This window comes from Ananas comosus, linkage group 3 (assembly GCF_001540865.1).
Source record: "Ananas comosus cultivar F153 linkage group 3, ASM154086v1, whole genome shotgun sequence".
Lineage (NCBI taxonomy): Eukaryota > Viridiplantae > Streptophyta > Magnoliopsida > Poales > Bromeliaceae > Ananas > Ananas comosus.
Genome location: NC_033623.1, coordinates 15,662,750 through 15,688,745, shown reverse-complemented (window position 1 = coordinate 15,688,745; position 25,996 = coordinate 15,662,750). Strand labels below are relative to the sequence as shown.

The window sequence follows — 25,996 nt, the reverse complement described above, 5'->3', positions numbered from 1 at the left end:
CGGTGTAGAAGAATCTAAATTTCTTCAAATTTTGATAGAAAATACTTTAAACTATATAGATTAAGGTTAATATTCTTGATTTTGAATTTAAAAGTTTTATGCTCAAATTTTAAAAATTATTCAATTTTCACCGTCCATTTTGATATAATTTATTTACTAAGTAAACGATATCGAAAAAAATTAAAATTTTATTCCTAAGAAATTTATATACCCTAGATGATATTTAACGGTGTGGTTCGTTGATTTGAACGCCCTAAGATCGAAAACAAACACTATAGTACCGGAGCTCGGTAATATAGATAGTATAGTAGCCTAATTCTCTATATATATATATATATATATATATATAGAGAGAGAGAGAGAGAGAGAGAGAGAGAGAGAGAGAGAGAGAGAGAGAGAGTCCGGCTATGATGCTTGTAAAAGCACCAAGCACTTGGTGCTTGTGAGTTTTTTACCGTTAGATTTATGTCTTTGATCATTTTCACCCGTTAGATTATACTATTCAACCAACCACCCACTCAACCCTAGGAGACCTATATCATCCTAATCGTATATTTCTTAATGTAAGGGCCAAAAAACTTACAAGCACCAATGATTTGGTACTTTTAAAAGCATAAGAGCTCAATTATATTTATATATATATATATATATATATATATATATATATATAAGTTTTAAAAAAAGGTTTTTTTTAATGCTTTTCCGAAAAATCAAATTGCCCCTTAGGAAAGATTTAAAAAAATAAATAATTTCATGGGCTCCGAAAGTGTTGGCACCCCATATACTTGAGTTCGATGGAAATATATAAATTGCAGAATCTCTTAGGCTCTCTCTTTCTCTCGCTGCCTTTATCCCCTTGTTCGTAAGGAATTGGGACCCACCATGCTCGCGCCACACGGATGGACCTCACGGGGAGATCGCTGTGTAGCTCACGAGTCACGAGTCCAAGCATATGGTTTTCAGCAGTTATTAGACCGGGGGGTGTGCAATAAATGCATGATGATCGCGTCGAAAGCACGCTCCAATTTTTTTTTTCCCCCAAAAAAATCGTTGGATAGCAAAGGTTTATTTAAATAAAATAAGACCATACATAATTTAAAAGAAAATTTTAAAAAATTATATAATATATTTTTTGCTAGACAGATCTCAATTGGTTAATTGGTCAGCTCTAATTAAATTTAAAAATTTTCATTGCGCTAGTACCCCAAAATAGCTTTTTTTTTCTTTTTTTTCTTAGTAATGTTATTCATAGACCTTAAAATAACTGTATATCTTATGTCCTATTTATTTAATGGGTGAAACTAAATCATTTGTCACATCAAATTATTAGTAAAAGTACTTTATCATTAGATAGATGTGGTGTAAAATATATACTCAATTTTGAATGTATGAGTGGTATATATCTTTTTCTTCTTTTGTTTTTGTTTAAATTGCACTTTTAGTTCTCAAACTATAACACCACTCACTTTAATTCTCAAAATTTTATTCAATATAACTTCTTATTCAAATTTTTTGAATTATTCCAGTTAAGTCATACAACATAAGTTAGCTAATGTATAAATAATAAAACAATATTATAATTAACAATACAACAATAATTAAGATGTTATATCCTTTTTACATCACTAGGCATATAATTTGATTATAACAATTTATAAAATTCGAAATAGAGATTATAACAAATTCAAATTTGAGGATCAAAATATCACTCTTCTTATAGTTTGGAGACCAAAAGAAGTGCAATTTAGCACACCACCTTTTTTTTTTTTTTATCTCCTCAAAAGGTGAAAGAATTTTTAATGTTTTTTTTTTTTTTCTAATTTTCGGGCTTAAGGAGAGTCTTTGATGGGATTAGATGCTTCAGCATGAAGGATGGTGACTGCGGCACACCCACAAAATACAGGGGGAGCCCATGGCTTCGAAATGGAAAGTGCTCCCCATGGGCTCATCGTGCCAAACAACAAAGCCGGAAGCTGAAAGCTCCCTTATACCCATATATATCCGTATTCCGGGGTTCGGGCGAGCCCATGGCTTTATAAATGCAATGCGCTCCTGAGGTGTTTCAGCCTTCTGCAGCCACAACTTTTTGGCGGTTGCCCGATCTTCCGAGCGACTAGTTGCTCTCTTTTGAAAGTGAAATCTCCACCGCCCCAGAAACAAAAACAGAACAAAACAAAACAAAAAAAGAAAAAAAGGTGTAAAGCGAAATTTCCCAAAAGAAGTCTTGTTGTATGCAATATGCAATGGACCTGCTTGAGATAGAAAGTTGGTGGATCAGCTGCAGAGGAGAGTGCAAGAAACCCATAGTATTACGTAGAATGTCATAAGATAGAACCAAGAGATAATTCACTAATTTCTAATCAAAAGATAGTGGAAAACATATTGCAATAGATGTTTTCTTCTTTAACTATCTGTTTTTCCCAAGTAGTACTCATGCAATTGTCCTGTTTGAACTATAATTACTTGCTGAATGGCACTCTAGTAGCCGTACTACGCATTTCATGTCCCAGTTATTTCAGGTGTCCTTGTCTGTAAAAAAGGCGTGCAAATTTATCATCACGAACGAAAAAGAAACGCAGCTCTCATAAATGCTTTAAGAAGGAGGTAAAGAGCGTCGTAGCACTTCCTATTTACAGAAGTGGGTGAGGACACACATAGATGTCCTCACATATTTGTTGGTTCGAGAGGACAAAAAGTCCATTGCCTGTGGGACAATCAATTGCAGGAGAAAGGTCCAAGATTTCCTCTGAAAGATAAAGAGATTACATCAAAGTTGCGGTGGCAAACCTTCATACGCACCTTCATTGGTCTAAGAGGGAAAAAAAGCTTGACGCCCAGACTCAGACTGGCCAGGAAACTCAGCTTAAAGAATGCTACCACCAACTCGGATGCAAAATTCAAAATAAAGTGACGTTACAGAGAAAACCTCCACACATCTTCATTTGGATTTAGTTAAGCAGAAAACTATGGGCTGAAAGGATTGAATCAACTGATTGCAAGCCTTTGCTAGAACCCTTTTACTGAGCTCGACGAAAATTATGCAGTATCAGTTGCCCATCCACATCTCAATTTTGCACAAGTTTCAAACTGTCTAAAGGCCTCAAGATACAAGGAGGCAATTGCTCCCATTTGAATATAATAATTTAACATCATTATTGTAAAAAGAAAAGTAGCATATGTAGGCAAAATCAACTCTAACATAGGTTAATCTTTTTGAAGGTAAGCATTGTTATACAATTCTATAGAAGAAACACCCAAAGTTAAAATGCACAAGGAGATATAATATCAATAATTAAAAGACATGAACATATTATCTTTTTTTCCAAAAGAAAGATAACATACTACCTGCTTCGTTCATTTTGAACTTAGTTTAAGTACTAACCATCAAGCCTTTTCCCACTTACACTAGAAATAGTTAGCTAGGCATATTATCATACTCATCTAGTGAAGGAAAACCAAATAAGCAAATTTGCTCCTAGCTTATGGCCGAGTGAAGAAATAAGAACGTTCTAAATAGGGACAAAGGTATTGTTAGTTGCAATATCACATCCTTTGTTATCAAAAAATTCAAAAATATGGAAAATACAAACAACTTTCCAAAATATAAGAATCATTGACTTCATTCATTAAGGAATAGCAAGAACTGATATTCATTAACTTCATTCATTAAGGAATAGCAAGAACTAATAAGGTTAAGAGAGGGGAAAATAAATGAGGAAAAGATGGTTAGATGTTTATCTATACAGTAAAAAAGTATCACAGAGCTTCAAAACTACAAGGATATTACCATCGCATGGCACTGTTGATCCGTTAATACTAATCAAAGTTCCGAGATATTGCTCATTAACATCACTCTCTTTCAGCGTGGCGAGCACAAGCCTGGGCAATTCCGGCCCAAACAGTCAAGGCTGGGAATGGGTCAGGCCTAAGAATTCCTCTGTCAGATCCATGGCTGTGCCTAAACCTGGGCCTCATCCTGGCCCCAAACTCTGCCTCTTGTCCTGTCCTCCATCCATATTCCATTTCTCATTTAGTTCCCTATGTAAAACCTCGCATTAGTTTGACCAGAGCACTGAAGTTCAAGGCTACTGAAAAGGAAAGAACTTGGAGCTTCTGCAATGGGCATGAGAAAGATTAGGGAAAGAGAATGTCACCTAGAGCAGATTTTTTTTAGGGGAAAAACTCTGACAACACTAACATACAGATTTTGACGATAAGCGCAATTGAATGAATGATACCTTTTAACTCACAAGTTCTAGCCGGAATCTCCAAAATGAACTTGTGGATATAAGGGATCACTGTACATTCATCTGAGAGCACTTTCCTAGCTCTTTTAGGAAATGAACATCTTTGTTGGTTACAGGTACAATGCCATCTTGCTCATTTACCTTCTCAAGTAGAAGCCTCAGCAATGGAATTCCTGATAAAGTTTTGCTAGAACCAACCATAATAAGCTTCTTCTGCACGACAACCAGAGATACAAATGTGTTAAAACAGAAATAGCAGCTGAAACACATCCAAATAACATATAAGTTTATCAGTAGGCATTGTAAGGCCCTGTTCGGATGCATATCTTATTTGGCATATTCACCTGATTTACTCAAAATTTTATACATTTGGTAGATAAGGAGTGTGATCAAATGTTTAAAATGAATATCATATTCTTCCTTCAAGTCACTTTTTTCAGGATAATATAAATCAAGTTGTAGGTGAATTATGTTATTTTACTAAATCATGAATAATAAGACCTTTGAAGAAATAAAAATTAAACTCCTTAGTTACAATCATACTAGAAAAGTATCATACCAAATAACTTATCCTTGGATAACTTATTCCAACATCCAAACATGGCCTAAGTGCACAAACACCCAGAGATAATCTATTTAGCTCTCGTTATGGAAGTACTATCTAGTGCCTTTGACAACAGCACTGATTAATGATAACATAGGCCTGATAAACATAATTCTGCACTTACTTTTGCGCGTGTAAGGACAACATTGATCCTGTGCCAATCTCCAAGCAAGGATGATGTGCAAGCTTTCACATTCTTACTAGATCGTACAAATGATACTATGACACAATCTTTATCCCTTCCCTGCCCATATACAAGGTTCTTTTAATAAAAAAGATAATGAGATAAGAACCAACCAAAATCCATTTTGGAGCACAAAATAATGCCTGCTACAGCCAACAATCATGTATCAACTTAAAGGTCAAAAAAAGAGATGTAAAATGGCAACCTGGTATTTGTCAATCGTATGAACTTCAACAGAAGTATCAATCAGTTGCCTTATGATGTTGGCCTGTGAGTTGTACGGGGTGATTATACCAATTTCATCTCCAGTAATGCCTCTCTTCAGTAATTCAACGGTGACCTAAAGATGTAAGAGAACAATTTCAACCAGAAAAACTACTTCCAAATGGTTAAGAGAGAAAACAAGTCACATGGATGCAGGATATAGCATTTGTATAAGAAAACACATATGTTAATACTAATATAAACACCACGTCGTATGCATGCCGTGGATAGGGGTGGCAATCCAGCTCGCTGTTCACGAGCCAACTCGTGTTCGGCTCGAAATGAGCTCGAGATCGGCTCGCTCGTTTAGTAAACGAGCCGAACACGAGCTGGATTTTTCAGCTCGTTTAATAAACAAGCCGAACACGAGCTGGGGTCAGCTCGCTCGTGTTCGTCTCGATAACAGCTCGAATACATATATTTTATATTTATATAATTTATTTAATTTATATTTTTATATATAAATAAATAATTATATATAATATATATTTTTATTATTTAAATTTTAGCAAAATAAAAATATAAATGCGAGCTTAATTATAAAAAGACTCATTTATATGTAAAGTTTCAACTATTAGATCAAAGTCTAATGGATAAGATTTTATAAATTTATTTTTTATATATATTTAATCTAATCTTTTTTAACTTATTGTTCGTTGGCCAGTTCGTGAATAAACGAGCCGAACACGAGCTGAATTTTTCGGCTCGATACTTTAACAAGCTAGCTCGTGTTCGGCTCGTTTACACCCCTAGCCGTGGACATGCTTAATTAAAATGTTGATTAGGTTTCGACAAATTTCTGCAATACTACCCAGCCCATGCTGCAGGTGGACCAACAAGAGAGTGCGGTCTTGACTGAACTCTCCTCTATTCTCATGCATGAGATAATATGCACTAGAATGCATGCCACATGTTTTTTATTTTTCACTTTTGACGGATTGAATCCCTCTACGCAGAGAACCATATAGTGTGGTACAGTATATGTTTGCGTGCATTTGTTAGTATGGCTTGTCGCATACCAGCATGTAGGTGACAGGGTTGCATTTTGTAGGTGCACTGAAAAATTAGTAAACAAAAGAAGAAACTAGGCTGGAATTCCTTGTTCACTGTTATGAGGTAGGAAGGTTCCATACCTGCGATACAATATATGCTTCAGTAGGATTGCTCACAGCTTTACGCTCTTTTTCCTCAGGAGCAGGCAATTGGTCTGAAGGATTTAGTTTCAATTTCAATGTCATTTCATAGAGAAGACAAATACCAAATATGAGAATATAAGTGCTACTAACCTGTGTCCACAAAGACAGCAGATCTGTCAGGATCCATAATCTGCAGATACAAAGAACCAGGTGATGGTTACATGAGAGCGGGATTGATGAAGGCATACCATTTAAGCAAGGTGGCAATTAATGAGGGAATATAGGTTAAACTATGATAAATAAAACATCTTACCTTTTGATGATCTGACAAAGAGGGCAAGACTCTTTAAGTAAAAAAATTTACATTTAACTTCTTGGTCTAACTAACCATATATTTGCAGAGAAAAGTATGAAACAATGAAGTAGAAAAGATTCTTTCTAGGCCCCAGCTGAACATTAAAGTGTAATTCAGAAGACAGAATATTATTCACCCAACGAGTGACTAAAATTCTACAAGTTGTAATACTAGTCTGTAGCTATCGTACGTATAATGAGCATGTGCATTGTCACTGGTGGTCCAGACCTTTACCATCTGCTCTGCCTAAAATTCTATAAAATAACATCAAACATTAGCAGTTTCTGTTTCAGTATGAAATGCTGATTGAATGACAATACAAAATGCAAACCGATTTGCAGTTTCAACAAACTAAATCAACTCAGAAGTCTAGAGACCTAACCAGAATTTTGGTCACTTCAGTTGAAGTTGCTATGCACACATCTAGAGTAATTTGTGGACGTAAGTTGAATATTGAAACTTTTTACATGCCACACAACAACAGCAAGTGTTGCAGCACTTTATAAGCTGAGAGTTGTTGACAGAGGAAACCATTCAAGCATCCATTACATATAGTTTAATTACAAAATACAAAAGTTACAGTCAAACCTTGGTCTACCCAAAGATTTCACTAGGTGAATGGCATTTTCATTTGAAAAAGATAAGAAAACTAGTAAAAGAGTTTCAACATTTTTGCAGCATAATCTAGACTGTTGAGATTCTTGAACAATAAGTATAATGTAAATTGTCGTGATTTAGCCACACGAGGTATTTGCTTAATAGCTGAGGCTATAGGTGTAAAAAGATGGGATCAAATCAGTTTTTGAGGGGAAAAACTGAATCAACCAAGCCAAGAGGTACCGGAAATTATCTATTGAAACAGAGACTGCAATTGAACCATGGTTTAGTTCATAAACACACTGCCTTCACCACTTCAAGAAGCAATCAAATATTAAGATTCTTTGAGCACACATTGCTGAGTCCTACGATAGAGGGGGAATTTGAGCACAAAAGAAGCATGCCGTACAAGCTGTATACGTACAGTTTCAAAGCAGAATGTAAGTACTTATAGGATTAATTTACCTCCTTTAGCCATAAGGCCACAGGTTCATTGCTCGAATATTTCAGTTTGGCATCTGCAATTTCAGAAGACCCACAACGCAATCTATTTCCATAAATTAGTGCATTCGATAACTCCATAATACCAGCACTCATCCGGTACTGCAAGAAGAAAAAAAAATTAGTCCAATTTGAATTTACACCAGCAAGCAAGTTTTTAAGTCATAGTAATATTAGTTGTAGTAAAAAAATGAACCAATAAAAAAGCAAAACCGAGAACCTGGCATTGCAAGGCTGAAATGGCCTGAGGATGTGCTTCAGATAATCTCCAAAATAAGCTTATGCCCATTCCACTCTCCTGAGCTTCGGTGCTCTAAAAGGCGCAAAGAAATTTGCATTCAGTGGCATCATGGAAGAAAGAGCTACTGAAATAGAAACAAAAGCAATGGAAAGAAAGCAATGCAAACCTGAACAAGCGGGGGAAGCTGGTAATGGTCACCAACTAGAACAAACTTTGATGCAAGCATTAACGGCCCTAGTGACACCTGATAGCAGGAAAAAATCATTTAATATGGAAAAACTGCTCCTCATACAGATCAACAATCAACTCAATTAGCAAAGTACAATAATTTTCTAATTAAACAGCAATAAACTGTGTATGTCAAAATCAACAATAAACCTAGTTACGTGCTTCAAAGGTGAAAGATGTGTCACCATTTTGAAGCATGGTTTACTAGTAATACACCCATAAACAAAAAAAACATTGACTATCCAAAATGGCACATCACAGACTTAAAGTCCTACAATGTCGGAACTGAATTACACTTTTGAGTTATTAATGTTCCATTTTATAGCCTCCAACTCCAGTGTGGCTGTTCAGCCAGATCTTTTCATGCTCTGCACCAGCCTGACCTTTATCTAAGATTGGCAAGAATCTTTCTATTTCCAATAGATGGAAAATTATAATTGTACAATTAGTGAGATTTTGGCATCTGAAGAAATGGAGTTAATTTTGTTTCTTCTTGACCAAACTTAAACTATTGAGTTATATGAGATACTACACTAAACAAATAAAAAGAAGACAGCAGCATCAATTACAATTCACAGAGGGCCAAAAAAAAAAAGAAACAAAAAACATACTGGTAATGTGGTTTGTCCAGCCTCATCCATAATGCAGATGTCAAACTTCTTTTTAGCTAGCAAGGGATGATTAATTCCCAGGCAAGTTACCCCAACAATTTGTATGTGTTTCATCCGCTGTTTAATGTAATCTACAGATTGTGCCTCCATTGCTGTATCATGGAAAAGTTCTGAATTTGCATCACAAGAGCAGGAACAAAAAGGATAATGGTAAAGAAGTCAAAGCTAACCTGAAAAGCAATGAGAACGAACATCTTGGTGCACGGCTCCATGCCTTCCAATACGCACAAAATCAATACCCTGAATGACCAAAGTTTTGCCTTAATAAAGGCCGGATTTCGAGAAATCCACCTCAACTTAGGGAAATATGTTTTGAGGTACATGCAGTTTCCTTAGTACCATTACAAGGTGTTTAACCAAAATATAAAGGCACTTGTCTGCAAAGTTAAGCATAAAAATGTAGAATGGTACATAATGGTGTCACTGCAGCTTAATCATCAGCAGCATTTATTCATCAAAGGATTACGAGATGAGCTAGAGGAGTCAATTCAGGTGAATACAGGTGAAATGCTGTTCCATCACTGTTCAGACAAATCGACCATTTTGATGATCAATAAGCATCTGCAGCATGCAAGGAACCAAGGTACAGAACCTAATTATCTTATAACTACGCAACCTTCACGAAAGAGCTTTAATTTTGATAGTGACAAAATTATAGAGGACCTGCTGGCTTTACCTCATTGCCATTTATGGTAATTTCACAACATAGCATTAGCTAAACTAACAAGAAAACTCATTACTCCAAAATAAAGTTTATAAAAAGAAAAAATCTAAAAATTAACACTCTTGTACTGGGAGAAGTATCTTATATAAGAAGCAACAGGAATTACCTGAGATTTCAATTTAATAAGTAAATTATCAATGGCAGCATTAGTATATGATGTAATTAAAATGGAAGCTCCTCTTATCAACAATGCCTTTACAGCATGCACCATGGTAAATGTTTTTCCTGTTCCAGGCATCCCTAGGATAAGAGCATAATCTTTTGCCGTCAGTATCTGAAAATGGCAGCATGAAAAACTTGTGTTAGATAAACACCATAAACTATACTTTTTTAGCTAAAACACATTAGTAAGACAAACAAGAAAGAAAAGAACATCATATAGTATAAGAAGGGGAAAATTAGTTACTTTCTGGATTGATCTCCGCTGGTCATCATTTAGACTCTTTTCTGATCTTACATATGATATTGCAGGGTCTTGACTAAAGAGTCCACCAGTATCAAACCTGGGAGCCTGCCAACAATCAATAGAAACTAGAGGCAACTGGAAAAATTCTATCAAATAGAAAGTTAAGGAATGTATAGGTGTAGTACTCACCTCGAGATCAACGATCAACTGCCGTAAAAGAGAACTCTGTGGCCTTTGAGCAAACAGTTGTATGAGATTGAACCTTTCATGAACCGACACGCAAATAATAAGCAAAGCATATAAGCAACTAGAATGCTTCTTTTGCAAATGCAGGATCAAGATAGCTTTAAGAATGCAGATCATTGATAGTGCAAACTACCTCATAATTGCATATGAGGAAGCTACTTCATCTTTGTCGATCCGCCAGACTACTTGTTCGAGATCTTTCATCTCTAATGAAGGATCACCTCCTGGAAGCCTTAGAGGACGGGGTAAAGATACCTACAGTATGCTCAATTAACATAAATAGAGATCATCTTAAAAGTAGGTTAGTTGCCAAAAGATAACCTAAACAGATAGTATACAAATGAAGATAATCTTCTTGATTGTCACCTTTGGTATAGATATGAAAATATAACAGCATATCTGAAAATGCAAAGAAAAGAGTAATCTCTTACTGATACGTGATGGCAACTAATGTCACTTATGACCCCTTGAGCAATTAAAATATGCCCAGATTCCGTGCTAAGTACCTGAAACAAAGTAAAGACTTTAAGCAGGACAAATCTGTAAAAAGTATTAGCAATATGCTTCGTTAAAAAAGGACTAGCCGGTTTAAAGCAATCTCTGAAGAGAGTTTGTGCATTTGCTACAATCTTGGCAATTGACAACATAAGTACCATGTCGATTCTATTTGCTTTGAAAGAGCATTTTGCATGGTAAAGCATTTCAAATGAGATAAATACAATTCTTTGCTTGAGATGACACTGAAATACTGGTTCATCAGCTAGGTTCAACTATTTCTAATACCTATATTACTCTGACACTCATGTACGGACCATTGCATTAAGTCAGCTTTGAATATTTTGTAACTTTCAAATGCATCATAAGCCTTCTGAAGGGAAACTTAAAAGTACAAAAATCTTGTAAGTTAAGTTTAAGCTAGATTGTTTAGTGCCCATCAATATGAATGTAAATGTGATACCACACAATCTCCAGAACGAAGGGCGCAATCCAGGTTGTTCACTCCAGGTCCAGGAGAATCCACCCCATCATTTGCTTCATGGTGCAACTTTTGACGCACAAAATGATATATATACCTGTCACTTTTACCAGATGCATCTACTGATACCTCATTCCTACCATCAAGGATGATGGAAGACAAGCTGGTGCTGGTGCTCTCGCCATTTAAACTACGTGGTCGCAAGAACCCTTTTTTTCCAACCTGAAATTAGAAAAGTCAGCCAATTAATAATTATATTCATTCTATATTATTATAGGGAAATATGAAAACAACCTGAGATGCTTTAGCTTCCAGATCAATTAATCGATCCCAATGTTTGAGAAAACTAAAGTCAGCACTAGATAAGTGATTAACAAGGCTATCAAAAGCATCACCAAGGCCACTGCTCTCACTGTTGCCTCCCTGTGCCTGTGGCATCCAAAGAGTAGTTAACAAGATAAAATCTAGACAGATAAAATCAGATCGTAGGAATGATTGTTGAACATGAATGAGTCCACATCTACTAACACTTGGACCAATAATTAAACAGCCAATTCGTAAAAAATCTAAGTAAAAGAAATCCTATTGACAAACTGAATGAAAAGTGGCTGTGGGAAAAGGAAAAAGTAAATGATACGAGTCAAGGCATTTTCTGTTTTTTTCACAATCATGAAATGATTGAAGCAGTGTGAGAACAACATGACAACTAGGTTTATAAGTATGTCTAATAGGAAGGTTAATAAAAGTAGGCGAAAAAGAATTTGAGAGCCAACTAGGACAAGTGCAGACCGAGCAACAACCTTCAACAAGGAAAGGGATTGATTTAACTAAAGCATAAAAAGGAAAAGGCCCAAATCGAGCAATGCACTTGTGCAATCTACACTCATAAGGTTAATAGCTGAAGATTATTACACCAGCACTTCCCCAGCTCGTGAGCACTCAAGGAAGAACACTTACCCCTCCATCATGGCAGTGTAACAGCTAAGAATACTTCCACAAATACCAAATAACTATGAAGGATAATTAGGTTGTCAAGAGATACAAATTAATTCTGGAATAATCGATGGGAGAAGATAGCCTCTTATAAATCTTCAAGCACATAAATTGTGATGCCAGTGGTATACTTAACTCTCAAAATGTATGCCATCAATAACATCACAAAAAGAAAAGCATATTTGCAGGAAGAGAACCAAGAAGACAAAATCAGATAAACTCCAAAAAATAAAAATAAAAATATTGTAGTGGAGCAAGACCACACGTGATAGATAAATAGTAGAAAACTAACAAGCAGATAATAAAGAAATTCGCCGTGCAAGAGGCTACAACAAGAATTATTTACTTTGCAACCAGTTGAGAGTTAAAGATAACTTTTTTTTACCAGCTTCCATTTATTTTTGGAAGACCAGAAACTTTCACCAATAAGTTCAAACAAAAAATTAGCTTTACAATCTAGAAAATTGCAATAATATTGTACCTTGTGATACACTGTGCAGATATTTAGGTGGCGACAACCTTTGCACATTGTTGGACTCTGAATACAGATAAGCAGAAAGTTACATTAGATCATATAGTGCGGCTATATATGAAAAGGCAAGGAAATTTCAGTAACGATTGAACCTGTAGCATTGGAGGAAAACTTTGTGTATTTGATGCCTTCAATATATCAGTTGCAAGCTCATTTCGGCGCATTATTAACCCAACCAAATCAGATCTCTCAACTTTGATACCCTTCACAAAATTAACAAGAGTATTAGAAAACATATAGCATGATCTGTTCATAGATCATGTAGCAAGTTTTACCATTGTTTGATCTGTGTGAAGGTAATACAGAAGACCTGAGTCAATATCTTTCTTCGAGTATCTGCTATAGTGGTTAAAAAAAAAAAAAAAGACACTGCTCAAATTATGAGCACAAGATAGATTGGCCAAAAAGAAAATAAAGGGAAAAAAACAGCCGTCCAACCTTTCAGACATTAGAAGAGTGTACAATATGACCTGGGCTGTGTGTTCCATCGCAGACTGTCCAAGCAGATTTTAGTCAGCACAAGAAGAATTGTAGAAATAAGTTACCTTTAGCTCAAATAAACAAAAGATATCATGCACTTTTCTACATCAATCATGTGACAATCTGATAGTTAAGAAAAAAAAATTGACGGTGCTTAAGTGATGTAATCATATGTAGTCCTTGATTTGGAAACAAAGGAGAGAAACACTAGACTCCAGCCAAGAATGCCATATACCTCGTTAGCTAGCTCACCGTCCAATTCAGATCAACATACCAACTAAATGCTCAATAGCATTTTATTGTAATACAAAAATCAAGAGTCCCACATAGAGCACAAAGGGCAAGTCGTAAATGAGAAATCAAGAAAGAAACTGATTGGTGATTGGTCTATCATAAAAAAGGTAAAATACAATAACACCTGTAGAAGTGATAATTTTAGTGAAAATAAATCTATAAACTCAAGAATTCCCCTTAAATGCACAACATGATTCTTAGTAACTAACATAATAGCCAATACATCAGTTAGCCATTGTCAGGTATGCTGAAATTCAGGAACTAAGATCTTTACAGACAAATTAAATATCCAATTTAGTCAAACTCCAAGCTAAGCTTTTAAAATCATGACGATCCCATTCAAAATCAGACAATTCCAGGCTCAAGCTTGCCTTCTTTACCAACCAAGCCAGGAAATTGGCCTTGTGCAGCTTGAATTGAGAAAAGTTCAGGCTCAAGCCAGGCAACTATTTACCAACTTAAGAACATTAACAATCCTTGCAGTGTTTACTTCACAAACAAAAGAATAAGACTGCATTATAAAAAACTATATTCTTCAAAGAACAAATCAATTTGGAAAAATTCAAAGTCATCTAAATCTTTTCTTGCACAGTAATCTCTGGAGTCAGGCACAGTCCTACCTAGTAAAGCAAGTAAATAATCAGAAAAATACAATTTAGGAACTCAAAATATTTAATCATTTATAATGTCGGACCTAAAGGAAGAAAAAAAGATAAAATCGTTTGAAAGCAACCAATGATGAGTAACTTACTACGATAGAGGCAAGTGCAGTACGATGATAGAAAATTAACAAAATCAAAGATGAAACCCAACTTCACTATTGTTTGATAGTGAAATGATCTCTCTTACATGACCAGTAGTTCCTTTTCCAGTCTTAAACTCCAACGGCATCAGTCTCTCATATGAACCACCAGTGTCTGACTTGATCTTGACACAAACTGAAGCATCAATCATTCCTTTTAAGCCATATCTTGGAGCCCATGCCATCTCTTCAATATCAACAACCTGAAAAGATCCACAGCATACAAATGGTATTCAACGAAAAGAAATATATATTAAATCTTTAAGTGCTTGGAAGACAATTACAAGATTTTATACCCAGAAAACTATTAGATTTTAGAAACTTTGAGTACACAACATGTTAATTGTCCCAAATTAAGCTGCATTTAGTAATTTTCAACGTATGAATTCTCTGCATAGTGTGTTAAGAAGAGTCTAAAACAGGAAGCATACACTTATCAGTAATTAGCATGAACCATAGCTATCAATCCAACGCCGAAGGCACTGGCGTGAAATTAACATTCTCCAAAACTAAAACAATATCGGGACAGAAAAAAGTAGAAAATTGTACTAATGATAACTAATCATAAAATTTCCCACTAAAATAATAAAGAAAATGTACTGATAAGAAGTAATTCATTAAATATAGATTTGAAGTGCTTGAAGCATTTCTTTTGGGTAAACACCACCGAACTAATAATCAGATTCATTCTGATCCCTAACTTTAATTTCTTGGACTAGTGGGCTCAAACTTATAAAGAGTTCCAACAAATGCGGATGCTAAAGCAACTCACCCTATCTCACAAGCAAAACTCATAAGCATATGCAAACAATACACTCAATTCAATGCACCAAAAACTCGCAAGCATATGCAAACAACGCACGCAATTGAATGCACCACATCCAAGTGATTCGCCTACCTCAGTTATCCCAACAGCCTTTGATCCGTCACAATGCCCAAAATCAATAGTTGCAATTTTGGAGTCCTGAAATGCTGAACTGATTAGCCAATTGCAAGGTAAAGAAAACTGCTGCACAATTTTTGATGGCACTGTAAAGTAAAAGCAATCTATGAAAATGAGGGTTAACCAAAAATTACAGTCCGAAGGATAAAAGGACGAAGGATCTACAAATGAAAATAGAACCAGCCTGCCAAGACGATTTGTTGTGGAAAATACTAATGTATTACTGTAATGTATGGAAAATGATCTTTACTTTGAGAACTTTAAAGCTTACGGATTTGGAGTTTTCAAAGAGAAAGAAACAACGAGGACATCCTCTAATGTTACGGAGAATTCTGCCACTCACAGATTTTACTGTTAAATGAGTAAACCTAGAGACCTCTTTCAAAATTGAAAAGAGTTCCAAGATGATTAGATGAAGGACTTCTTTTTTCAGTAAGTTACACATGCACAGAACAAAGAAGCCAGCTTCAGCTAAATATAAGGTCAACAGTGTGACATCATTAATATAATAGTTAATGAAAGAGAATCTCATAATTCTCGTGTGAGTACCTCTGCCGTGCTAAAGCATGTCAACCAGTTTGATATTCGAGGAATTGCTTCAAAAAGAGTTGTATGCATGTCTTTCTCATTTCCTGCACCAAAACATGAAAATTTTCTAATATGCCGGCAAGATACAATTAGAAGTAGAGAGTGACGATGCAAAAGATACCAGGTTAAAACAATGTATGCACATATCATGCACACTAGCTGCATGTTTGACAATTCACATTGAAAAGGAAAGAAAAAAAAAAAAAGACCAACTCACAACTGTTAGAAAAACAAAACATACTCAACAGTAGCCATGCTTACTTCAAGATCCTACCTCCACATGCATATAAACTCTCAATGTTTTTCTGAAGCACTTTTCCTGCATACTCTTCTAGAAATAGTTTCGAAGGCGTACCCTTAAGAAGCCCAGCCTGTACATACAAACATGCTTAGACCCTGAACTAGGACCATTTAAATCTGCCCCCAAAACAAGGAGGGATAACTAAACATAGTAGTATTAAACCTGAAAGATTTGATGCAGCAAGGTACCAATCAAAGCACTGATTGAATGTTCTGTTGCTTTTAATCTCTCATCAAGGACAACTCTTCTAGGACAACTGAAGCTAGAAGCAACCTAAAAAACTAGCTGATTAAGATCCTCTAGACCAGGAAGATAAATAATATCTAATCAAATGTAATCAAAATCAATCACTAAGCATATTTTGGCTAATAAAAAATCCATAGCATGTGAGCCATAATAAGGTACTTTTTCAATCAATACAAAGGAATACTCACCCGTGTTCCAGATATAAGAATCTCTGGATGAACAATGACAAGATTTTTAGTATGATTGACAATGCATTTTCCTTGGTCATTAAATTCTCCAACGACATTCACAGTATCACCAGCCCCAATAAGGCTGTAGAACCTAAAACATTAGTAAAGGTTTCAGGGGTTATCCGATGGTAGTTTTGAGCAAGAAGATATTTATGCAGCAACTTCCAGTATACAGTTGATAGGCCTCATAATAAGTTAGCAATTGAGGAAAGCATCATCAAAACTATTTTTTTAGCTGCAGAAAGATGAGGTGTAACACAAACAGGATCCAGTTACTTAAAATTTACTTTTAAGACATTTGCAGTACTTCTAAAACACTTGCAGTGCGTTTATTACCAGAATCAAAATTCAATATTCTAAAGTGTAATTACACCAAACTACATTGTACTTTACGGGTTTATTCATCTCCTACACTGTACTACTTTTTTTTTTTCAAAGATACCATTGATATCATTTTTTTAATCAATGTCTACACTGTACTTTTTTTTTTGTTACCCTGTACTACTTTTTCTCTCAAAGACATCACTACATTGGTGTTTTCCCGTCAATCTCTACATATTGTCAACAAATCTATTGTTTTAGACAAAAGCTAACAATTCTAATAAGAGTCATTGATTAGATAGTAGGGAAAAAGCAAAATGAACCTCCAAGATAGCTTCTGCTAAGTTGTTTTCAATTATTTTTTCGCTATTTTTATGTTGTTTAGTTTTTTTCTTTGCTCATCAAAATGAGCATAACATATGGTCTACTATTTTCAGCCACTGTTTTTTTCACAGAGCTACTAGCTTTCATCTAAAATTATAGATTTATTGCTTAAAATGTAGAGACTGACAAAAAATATATATATATATATATATATAGTATAGTGGTGTCTGCGGAAGAAAAAAAATACAGTGTAGGAAATGAAAAAATCCCTAAAATACAGTGTAGTATAGTGTACTTTATCCAGTGTATAATGAAACTGCCATCATATCTAGTCTATTGAGCAGTTTTTGCTCAAAGTAGTAACATCCAAAAAAATAATAAAATGAAAATTAGACAATCCCTGCTGTTCAAGTCTCTAGGTTTCTGAGTAAGAGTATTCAATAGCAAAGTTAGTAAGACATAAACTATGGAGCACAGAGTAGCACTCCTCTGTTCTCTTTGTACTCCATAAGATGACAGCCAAATGAAAGATACGGCCAATATGAGTCATATACATGATAAATAAGTCTTAAATAGTGTGGGCAACGTTTTGTTGTTTCTTTCTCAACATTTGTGGCACTGATAGATACAGCCAGATGAAACGATCCAAGTTTTGCATCCTCACCACTCATCGTATAAATAAAGAGCCCGCTCTTCCCCACGCTGTTCATTTAATAAACGCAGTACCTTTATAAAAATAACAACAATGTTAGTGTAGAAAAAGGTGTATAACTAAAATATAAAGCAAACTTCTACAAATCAAAAGGCACCTTAACAGGATAACGGCCACATGGTGAATCTCCACTCCTATGTTTTTCTGATACCTGAGGAGGGTAAAACATAAGATACTTATACAACGAGAAACATAGGATATTGTTTATTAAGAGCAATTGGAGAGGAAAAACGACAGACCTCTAAAACAAGAAATGTATCATATGGAGGAGCATCACTGAGCTTCTTAGATGAAGTATTAGCACTTATTTCAGCAAAATCAGGCACTTCCCTTATCTTGTCCTCATTACCACCATTCTCTCCATGATGCCTTGGATCGCTGGGCACTTGTTCTTCCATAATTGCATCTTCCACTTGATCCAGTAGCTCAAGCAATGCCTAAAAAGAATTCACCAGAAATTTTCATTGACTGCATCAGTTTAAAGAACTACAGAAATACATAGAATACTTTCTTGGATATAGCGGTTAGCCCTTAAAACCTTTTTGTGTTGACGAAGAGCCAACTGGTTCGCTCCTCCATTGCAGGTGACCCCGTTAACTAACTGTTACATTAGAAGAGAGTTCAAATACCTACATATTAATACATCAATCTAATCCGCAAGATTATTATGACATACAAATCAGCAAAGACTAAAGTATCTGAACACGAACAGAAAGATCATAACAACCTCATTCGTAATATAAGATAAGGAGGGGGGAGTCCTAAACGGGCTCTTCAAGTCTACCGTGCCATCATTCTTCGCATCACAATTACTCCCTCGGCTCTCGCAAACCTCTGAATACTGAATAGAGGTTTTTCTTGATGACATCAAAGGCCTATCCTCTGATGTTGTTTTTGGCGTAGAGAGGCAGACTTTGATATTTCCGTTCAGGGAAGAAGTGTTCTTCAACAGAATAGAATTATTGATGGTTAAAACCGTATAAAGATTGCATTTATTAAAGTAAAGAATGAATTCATCAGATAACTAACTAACCCCCTTCTAAGAAGCTAATTGAAATGTAGGAGAATTTTTCAACAGAAGAGCAATGGTTAAAATTCTAGAAAGATAGCATTTATTGAGACAAAGGATCAGTTCATCGGCAAACTAACCCCCTTCCGAGAGCATGGGTGAAACGTAGAGCCTTTCGGCCTTGACACATCTGCGAGGACTCTCGCCATCCCCAGCTGATTCTTGGAAGCGAGCGAACAGAGCCGTTCATTCACAGGGGAGATCTTCCACGTGATCTCATCAGCCCCATCATCCTGGCTCTGCTTTATGAGCTGAGGAACACACACACACACACACACACACACACACACAAAAAAAAAGAGGAACAGGCGATGGCATCAAACAAGAAACGAAGCGCATCAAACGGAGTTGAGGAGAAAGGTGGGAGGCGATCTCACCATCCCGGGGGAGAATCTGAATCTCTTGGGAGGGGCCGATTTGGTGGCCTCTGGCGAGATCTCGGACGAGGTCCCTTCTCCGTTCGTTGCAACAGTGGGCGGAGGCGGCGGAGGATCGGCGGTGGAAAGATGGATGAGAGGAGGGTTAGGATTAGGGTTAGGGTCACGGATTGAAGGAGCAGGGGAGGTGGAGGAGGAGGAGGAGGCCGCGGCCTGGGAGTGGCGCTCGAAGAAGTGTTGGATGCCGAACTTAGAGGGTTGGGAAGGTTGGTTGTTCGCCTTCCTTAAGGCGGAGGAGGAGGAGGAGGAAGACGACGACGAGGAGCGCTTTCTTGGAGCCATGGGAGCCCGGGATTAGGGTTAGGGTTTCAAGAATCGAGATCGGGGACGATAGCAGCGATTTGGGTCTGGGAGAGAAAGCGATAGAGGAGAGCGGAAAATTTGAAAAAAGAAAAAAAAATGACGGGAGACGGAGAGCAGGGAGGAGGGAGTGGGAGGGAAAACATAGCCGGAGAAATGCGGAAAATGGCGTTCCCGCCCAAATGAAAAAAGTGTGCGGATCTTGAAATGGGATGATGGGTCGATGGACTTGGGTCCAGAATCATTTGTCGGCTGCAGCGTTTAAAAGGCTTTTTATAAGCCCATAAACGAGCTGCTACAATGTAAAGGGGGTTAAAATCGGATTGGCGCAAACCCGAATTTCCGACCGCGCTTGACTCGGTTCTGATTTCTGAACCAAAATTCAGGAAAAAGTAATTCGACATATAACACATCCAAATTTAAAATTCAAATCCCATATATCTTTTTTAACTAAACTATTTAAGACAAAGAAAAAAATTGATTCGTTCGTTTCAAGAATTAACAGGAATAGCCTATTCCTGAGATAAGTAAACTAATTTAGGTTTGTCTCCATTTGGAAATAACCTTGTTCCAGAGGGCTGTTGTATCTTTATTTCCTTTATTATTCTTAAAAATGAGGAATTGCAATTCCGAATGAGGGCTGTTCTATCTTTATTAAGAGAAACCGGCAAGCCGTTGTCTTTCTTTGCCGACTTTTCTATCTCATAGTCGCGTAGTTGCTGCAACGACGTGATAACCAACGACGTATTCCGTAGTCCGTAGAATAGGGGTTGCTGACTTGCTTCTCCGCTGAGGCGCTGCGAGCTTTATAAAAAGGAGCTTCCTTTTTTCGCATGTAGCGGGCACACGGTCACCGCCCTTCCTCGCGGCGGAGCGGCCCTAACCCAAACCCTAACCGTCGTCGCCGCCGCCGCCGCCGCCGCCGCCGTCGCCGTTCCCATGTCCTCCGCCGCGAAGAAGCGGGCGAAGAGGGCAACGCCGCGAGGCCCTTCTCGGTCCCCGGTCGGGATCTTGCCGGAGCCCTCGCTCGCTCTCTTCCCCTCCAAGGCGGAGCTTCTCAAGCTTGTCGCCATCGTCGCCATCGCCGCCTCCGTCGCAGTCGCCTGCAACTACGCCGCCGCCCTCTTCAACCGCCGTCCGAAGCCCTTCTGCGACAGCGGTCGCGATCCTCTCGATCCCGTCCCGGGTAGCCCCTCTCTCTCTCTCTCTCTCTCTCTCTCTCTCTCTCTCTCTTAATTCGTTCGATTTAGGGCATGAATTTTGGGCAGGGTTCTGATCAAATTTCGTTTCTTGTGGAGTCGATTGTTGTTGGGTTAAGATTGTTATTTGTTACACAAATTATAAATTATTAGTGAACAATACGAAGTTCTTGGTAGTTTAGTCAAAAAAGGTATCACTATTTTCTTGAGAAAAATATTAGTTTGCGTTTTCATTGAAATGAAAGTATTGATTATCTTGGGGAAAAGTAGCCTACTTGAGAAACAAACTCTCTTATCTTACATATCGGGCAGTAGAGAGAGGTTAAAGATACAAAGAGTTACAGTATCTTATCCAGAAATGTTTTTTCTTCATTGCCTTCTTAGTTAGCTATCACAAGTTCATATGCGATACTGCTAGAATTTTGCACTGCGTTTTTGGTTATTATATCTCTAATCGTTCTCAATTTTGTAGTTCAACCATTTTAACCAATAATATGGAATTACAGATTTTTGTGAACGTTGCCCTGATCACGGTCAATGTCATAATGGCAAGTTGGAATGTCTGCATGGCTATAAAAAGCATGGAAGGATTTGTATTGAAGATCGCATGATTAACCAAACAGCTAAGAAACTTGTACATCTCTCTTTCTTGTTCATTGTAAACAGGATCGACTATTCTTTTGCAATATAAAGTTTTTTTCTTCTAGATATTTGGTGTATATGAAATTTGTTTTTGTGCATCCAGGCTGAGTTACTTGAGCGAATTGTATGTGGTTCATATGCTAGAGTTTTATGCGGTGAAGCTGGAAAATACTGGGTCTGTTATCATGACCATCTTCATGGTTTACATCCAAATTGTATGTAGAGATTTCTGGTCGAGGATATATTATTGCTGTAACTTTGAGTGTATTTCCGAAAGCACTCCATAATTTTTGTGGTTTGAGTGGTCTTTTCAGTTTCAAGAGGAGGATATTAGGAAGATAATTGATGAAGAAATGATCAAGGAATTTACTGGCTTAAAAGATGATGGCTTAGAATTTGCAAAGAGTAAGGCAATGGAATTTGCAGATAGCTTCTTAGAAGCCAGGGTGATTTTTAATGGGTATGCCTTTCTCCTCTGGGACTTTTACATATCAATCACTGTAGAATCTTATATTTATATATTTTTTGCTAAAAATATAAATCCCCATACATACTCCTTGAAATTGCAAAAGTTATGCCGATCATGAGTTGTAGGCTCGTTCAATACATGTAATGAAGTTTGGTTCTATATTATGAAAAAGTTTTCCTACGAGGAATCTTTTTATAAGCACAAACATAGAAATACAGGAAATTAAGGTTCTGAATGCATATTTGAAAATCAGATTTTGCAAGGGTATATATGTGAATAGATAATTTTTAGGGTAGTTATGTCAGTAGTTTTTCTTATATTCGCCTGGATACTGGTATTGCTTTAGGTATATTATGTTTTTCTCTTCTTCTTTCTCTTGCATCTCTTTTTTCTTCTCTCATTGCCGTCGTTTTTTATTGATTCAGAAATAAAGAGTTTAAATGCCCTGAGTTGCTAGCAGAACTCCATAAGCCCCTCAGTTGTTGTATTCGTCAATGGATATACAGAAACATTTTTCTCGTTGTGACGGTTTTTGTTCTGGTATGTTACTTAAACTACTATTCTTAAGCCTGTGTTTATCTAACTCTGAGCTGATATGATAGTATCCACAGCTTGCAGGGTTGCTATATTTTTTGTGGACCATGCGTCAGAGACGAGCTCTTTCAAACAGAGCTGAACAACTGTATCAACAGGTATGCGAGTTTATATGAGAACTTGATTTCTATTTCTCAATTACATTTAGCTGGTGAGATTTCCATGTTTTCTATTTGTCTATATGCATACAGATTTGATTTTCTGTAGAATTTAGTGTGGACAAAATATGTGGCTGAATTCTGAGGCCTGTGCAAACAACCTGATTTTGATACTCTTTATGTATTGGATTGTGCATTACATGATGAAGGAAAAATTCTAGAATGCATCAATTATATTGGTGAGGTGGCGTCCCCAACCAATCAAATGGTTCCTTTGGGTTTATCCATCCCATCATGATTATAAAAAAATGTGTTGTACCTCTTTTTTTTAAAAAAAAAAGATATGTGATTGACTTGTTATTAATGATGTGGTGCATGTGTGATTAAGTAGACTTCCTCATGATGAAAAGGGGTGAAATAGGAGGAGGTGTTTATACTGTAATATTTCATGTTAGCTACTGTAGACAATTGTGATAAATCTCTACAATCGATATTTTTTTTTTCCTTGTTAATTCAGTTTTGAAGTCATTTATTTGTTTTTTTTTGTATGTTGCTACTTATGCTGCTTCAATAGGTATGTGAAATTCTTGAAGATACTGCCATGAGGATTAAGATGGAAAAGCAGGAAGGTGAATCTTGGGTGGTAGCCTCTTGGTTAAGGGACCATCTGTTACTTCCAAGAGAAAGGAAGGACACTATATTATGGAAGAAGGTACTATTCTCGGTATTGATGTCTCCTGCCACCCCCACACCACCCCCCCACTCTATATGAATTAGCATCTTTTATAACTTATAAAACTTGTATCCTGTCAGAATGGCCAGTTCATACAAAGAAAAGCTACTACACTATTATCATTTCATCTAGCTGGTCAAATTGCTATTTGGCTGGTTAACTGTGTTTTCTTATTAGATATGCTGCTTCATGAGTGACTAATGGTTTCTGGAGCTTCACTCCTTTTGCCACTGTTAATGCTTGCTGTTGCGTATTGCTGCTTCTTCTTCGATGCACTCTTACTAATTCTTTCTACTGTAGGTCGAAGAATTGATACTTGAAGATTCTCGCATTGATCAATATCCTAAGCTGATCAAGGGAGAGTCGAAAATCGTTTTGGAGTGGCAAGGTACATGAGTACATCTTTTTTGTGGCAGTCATATATAACATGTTTATCACCAGCTTCAAAACAATGTTGCTAGGTTCTCTATGTAGTCATCCTGAAAACATAGTTTACATTCGTTTATTTAGTGAATTTCTGCATAGCATTTACCTTTTGAAGTCTTTGAGGAGAATAACAACTGGACTGCATCTTAAGTTCAAACTGCTATGTCGTCTTTTCAAATTTACAGTGGGCTTATTTAGAGACTATGCTATTATGTTACAGCTGATGGCTCGCTCAGTTCAAATATCAAAAGGATGGGATTGGTTGATAAGGCAAAAGCCAGTGGCCGAACGACCATATCTTCTGATCATGGAATGAGATCTGTTCTTGGTGAACCGCAAGTTACATAGAATCGGGAAGAAGTGCTCACGAGGCTTGCTATAGCATAATACACTGTTCCTATCTTTGATGGCATTTGTATCATTACCAGTGGGGTTGTTGTATGAACTATGAACTATGTATTTGACTACCTAATTTTGGATACATCTACTGAATATTGTGCTTTAACGAACATGATTTTTTGTTATTTCACTCTTGACAGTGTAGAAATGGAAAGGATGAGGTAGATGCCTTCTCTCTCGCACTCGCACTGGGCAAATGAAAGAAGAGCTAAAAGAAATTTTCTAATTAAGCTGGGGTTGGGGTTACAAAGTATCAACCTATTCAGAATCTTCGACCCAGGCAGAAAAATACTTTGATAATACTTTGATTAGAACAATTGATTTCTTTAGAAAGGTCTGTTACACAAATTATTTTTTGTCCTAATTAAAATTCTGGTCAGGATCGCAAGTAAAAAATAAAATAAAATTTTAAATTGCATTACCCTTTTTATGCCACCCTCTTTTTCTTTTAAACAATCAATCCCCCTTCACATAAAACGCTGCTAATGTTCATTCCCTCATTTTGCAATCTTTCATCATCTCCTGCAACAAAGAAAACCAATTATGGTGGCATCTCATCGCTCCGCTCTCCCATGCAAACCAAAATTATTAGTTGTTATTATCTTCATCAAATATCATCTCTATTGATAAAAGATTACATAACTTTAACTAGCCTCCACCCAGTATATTGCACGTGTCATGAAGATTATTTAAATTTCATTTCCTGTTTTTATGATTGCTACTTTACAATGAAGAACAAATAGAAAAGATTTGATCTTTCTTATTTTGATGTTTTCTGTTTCGAAAAGATTTCAGTGATCAATATACGAAAGCAGATAATTATTTCTTGTGGATATCTTGGGGTTTTTTTGGAATTTTTGAATTTCAGTCTTTTCAGAGAGGCCCGATTCTCAAGAAAGGATTTGTCCGAAAACTGTATATATTTATTTTTGAGATTCCCAATAAAAAATTTGTTCGAAAACTGTATATATTTATTTTTTTCTTTTTAATTGTATTCAGTTATTGTACTTACTAGTGAAGGGACCCGCATTTTGCAGCGAATAGAAATTGTAATAGTAATTAATAATAAGAAAATATTAAATATTCTCTTATATATATCTCACTTGGTACATCCACCAAAGATCTTTCACTGTTGGCAGCGGATATGGGCCCGACGATGTCTTCTCCGGCGATGGTGATAGTAACAGCGACGACGATCCTTCCAACTGCGACGGAGGGAGAAAGTGGGCGCGCATTAGTGAGAGAGAGGGAGGGAGCGAGGGAAGGAGGCGATGGTGTATAGCAAAAGATAAGAGATAGAAAATTGATGAATAGATTGGAGATAAAGAATCGAAAGTCCGATGGAGGGAAGAAAAATGGCCATGATGAATAATTGGAGATGACCATTTAAATATACTAATTGAAAGTTTGGTAGTGGACCCGTTTGCATTAATTGAAAGTATAGTAGAGAAAAGGAAAAGGGTTATGATGAATAATTGTAAATA

The 25,996-nt window shown here is 36.5% G+C and overlaps 2 protein-coding genes across 7 annotated transcripts; one reads left to right on the top strand and one right to left on the bottom strand.

The window, feature by feature from the left end:
- LOC109708319 (DNA replication ATP-dependent helicase/nuclease DNA2) lies at positions 3,627–20,144 on the bottom strand. Of its 5 annotated transcripts, none has more exons than XR_002215709.1 (35): positions 19,593–20,144; positions 19,296–19,466; positions 18,874–19,089; positions 18,685–18,747; positions 18,386–18,583; positions 18,244–18,297; positions 18,099–18,160; positions 16,748–16,880; positions 16,476–16,586; positions 16,287–16,383; positions 15,974–16,056; positions 15,380–15,445; positions 14,529–14,684; positions 13,344–13,399; positions 13,181–13,244; positions 12,998–13,108; positions 12,855–12,911; positions 11,675–11,809; positions 11,363–11,602; positions 10,836–10,910; positions 10,538–10,659; positions 10,348–10,420; positions 10,159–10,263; positions 9,859–10,026; positions 9,199–9,268; positions 8,969–9,120; positions 8,296–8,373; positions 8,109–8,201; positions 7,853–7,990; positions 6,586–6,625; positions 6,433–6,506; positions 5,241–5,375; positions 4,976–5,095; positions 4,239–4,460; positions 3,627–4,113 (listed from the first exon to the last, which is right to left on the bottom strand). XR_002215709.1 is itself a non-coding variant. In XM_020230028.1 (35 exons), the coding sequence occupies exons 1-35, from the start codon at positions 19,932–19,934 to the stop codon at positions 4,039–4,041; spliced, it is 4,005 nt and encodes a 1,334-aa protein (XP_020085617.1). In that variant the 5' UTR covers positions 19,935–20,144; the 3' UTR covers positions 3,627–4,038. The 5 variants fall into 5 exon arrangements, 2 of the variants coding, with proteins under 2 accessions (XP_020085617.1, XP_020085618.1); XR_002215708.1 differs by having other exon boundaries at positions 3,627–4,038; positions 19,593–20,143; XR_002215710.1 differs by having other exon boundaries at positions 3,627–4,038; positions 13,181–13,241; positions 19,593–20,143.
- Positions 20,702–24,642, top strand: LOC109707009. Of its 2 annotated transcripts, none has more exons than XM_020228039.1 (9): positions 20,702–21,138; positions 21,658–21,773; positions 21,897–21,968; positions 22,108–22,253; positions 22,688–22,802; positions 22,874–22,954; positions 23,529–23,666; positions 23,988–24,075; positions 24,334–24,642. In XM_020228039.1, the coding sequence occupies exons 1-9, from the start codon at positions 20,892–20,894 to the stop codon at positions 24,459–24,461; spliced, it is 1,131 nt and encodes a 376-aa protein (XP_020083628.1). In that variant the 5' UTR covers positions 20,702–20,891; the 3' UTR covers positions 24,462–24,642. The 2 variants fall into 2 exon arrangements, with proteins under 2 accessions (XP_020083628.1, XP_020083627.1); XM_020228038.1 differs by having other exon boundaries at positions 20,704–21,138; positions 21,658–21,785.

What these genes read in the sequence shown, in the direction of transcription:
- LOC109708319 (XM_020230028.1), bottom strand. Translation starts at nt 19,934, where the DNA reads ATGGCTCCAAGAAAGCGCTCCTCGTCGTCGTCTTCCTCCTCCTCCTCC. An exon ending in AGTTGATCGTTGATCTCGAG is followed by an intron (nt 10,264 to 10,347) that starts GTGAGTACTACA and finishes GATTGTTGGCAG; the next exon opens with GCTCCCAGGTTTGATACTGG. An exon ending in AGCGGAGATCAATCCAGAAA is followed by an intron (nt 10,027 to 10,158) that starts GTAACTAATTTT and finishes TGCCATTTTCAG; the next exon opens with ATACTGACGGCAAAAGATTA.
- LOC109707009 (XM_020228038.1), top strand. Translation starts at nt 20,892, where the DNA reads ATGTCCTCCGCCGCGAAGAAGCGGGCGAAGAGGGCAACGCCGCGAGGC. An exon ending in GTGAAGCTGGAAAATACTGG is followed by an intron (nt 21,969 to 22,107) that starts GTCTGTTATCAT and finishes TGGTCTTTTCAG; the next exon opens with TTTCAAGAGGAGGATATTAG. An exon ending in CTGAACAACTGTATCAACAG is followed by an intron (nt 22,955 to 23,528) that starts GTATGCGAGTTT and finishes CTGCTTCAATAG; the next exon opens with GTATGTGAAATTCTTGAAGA.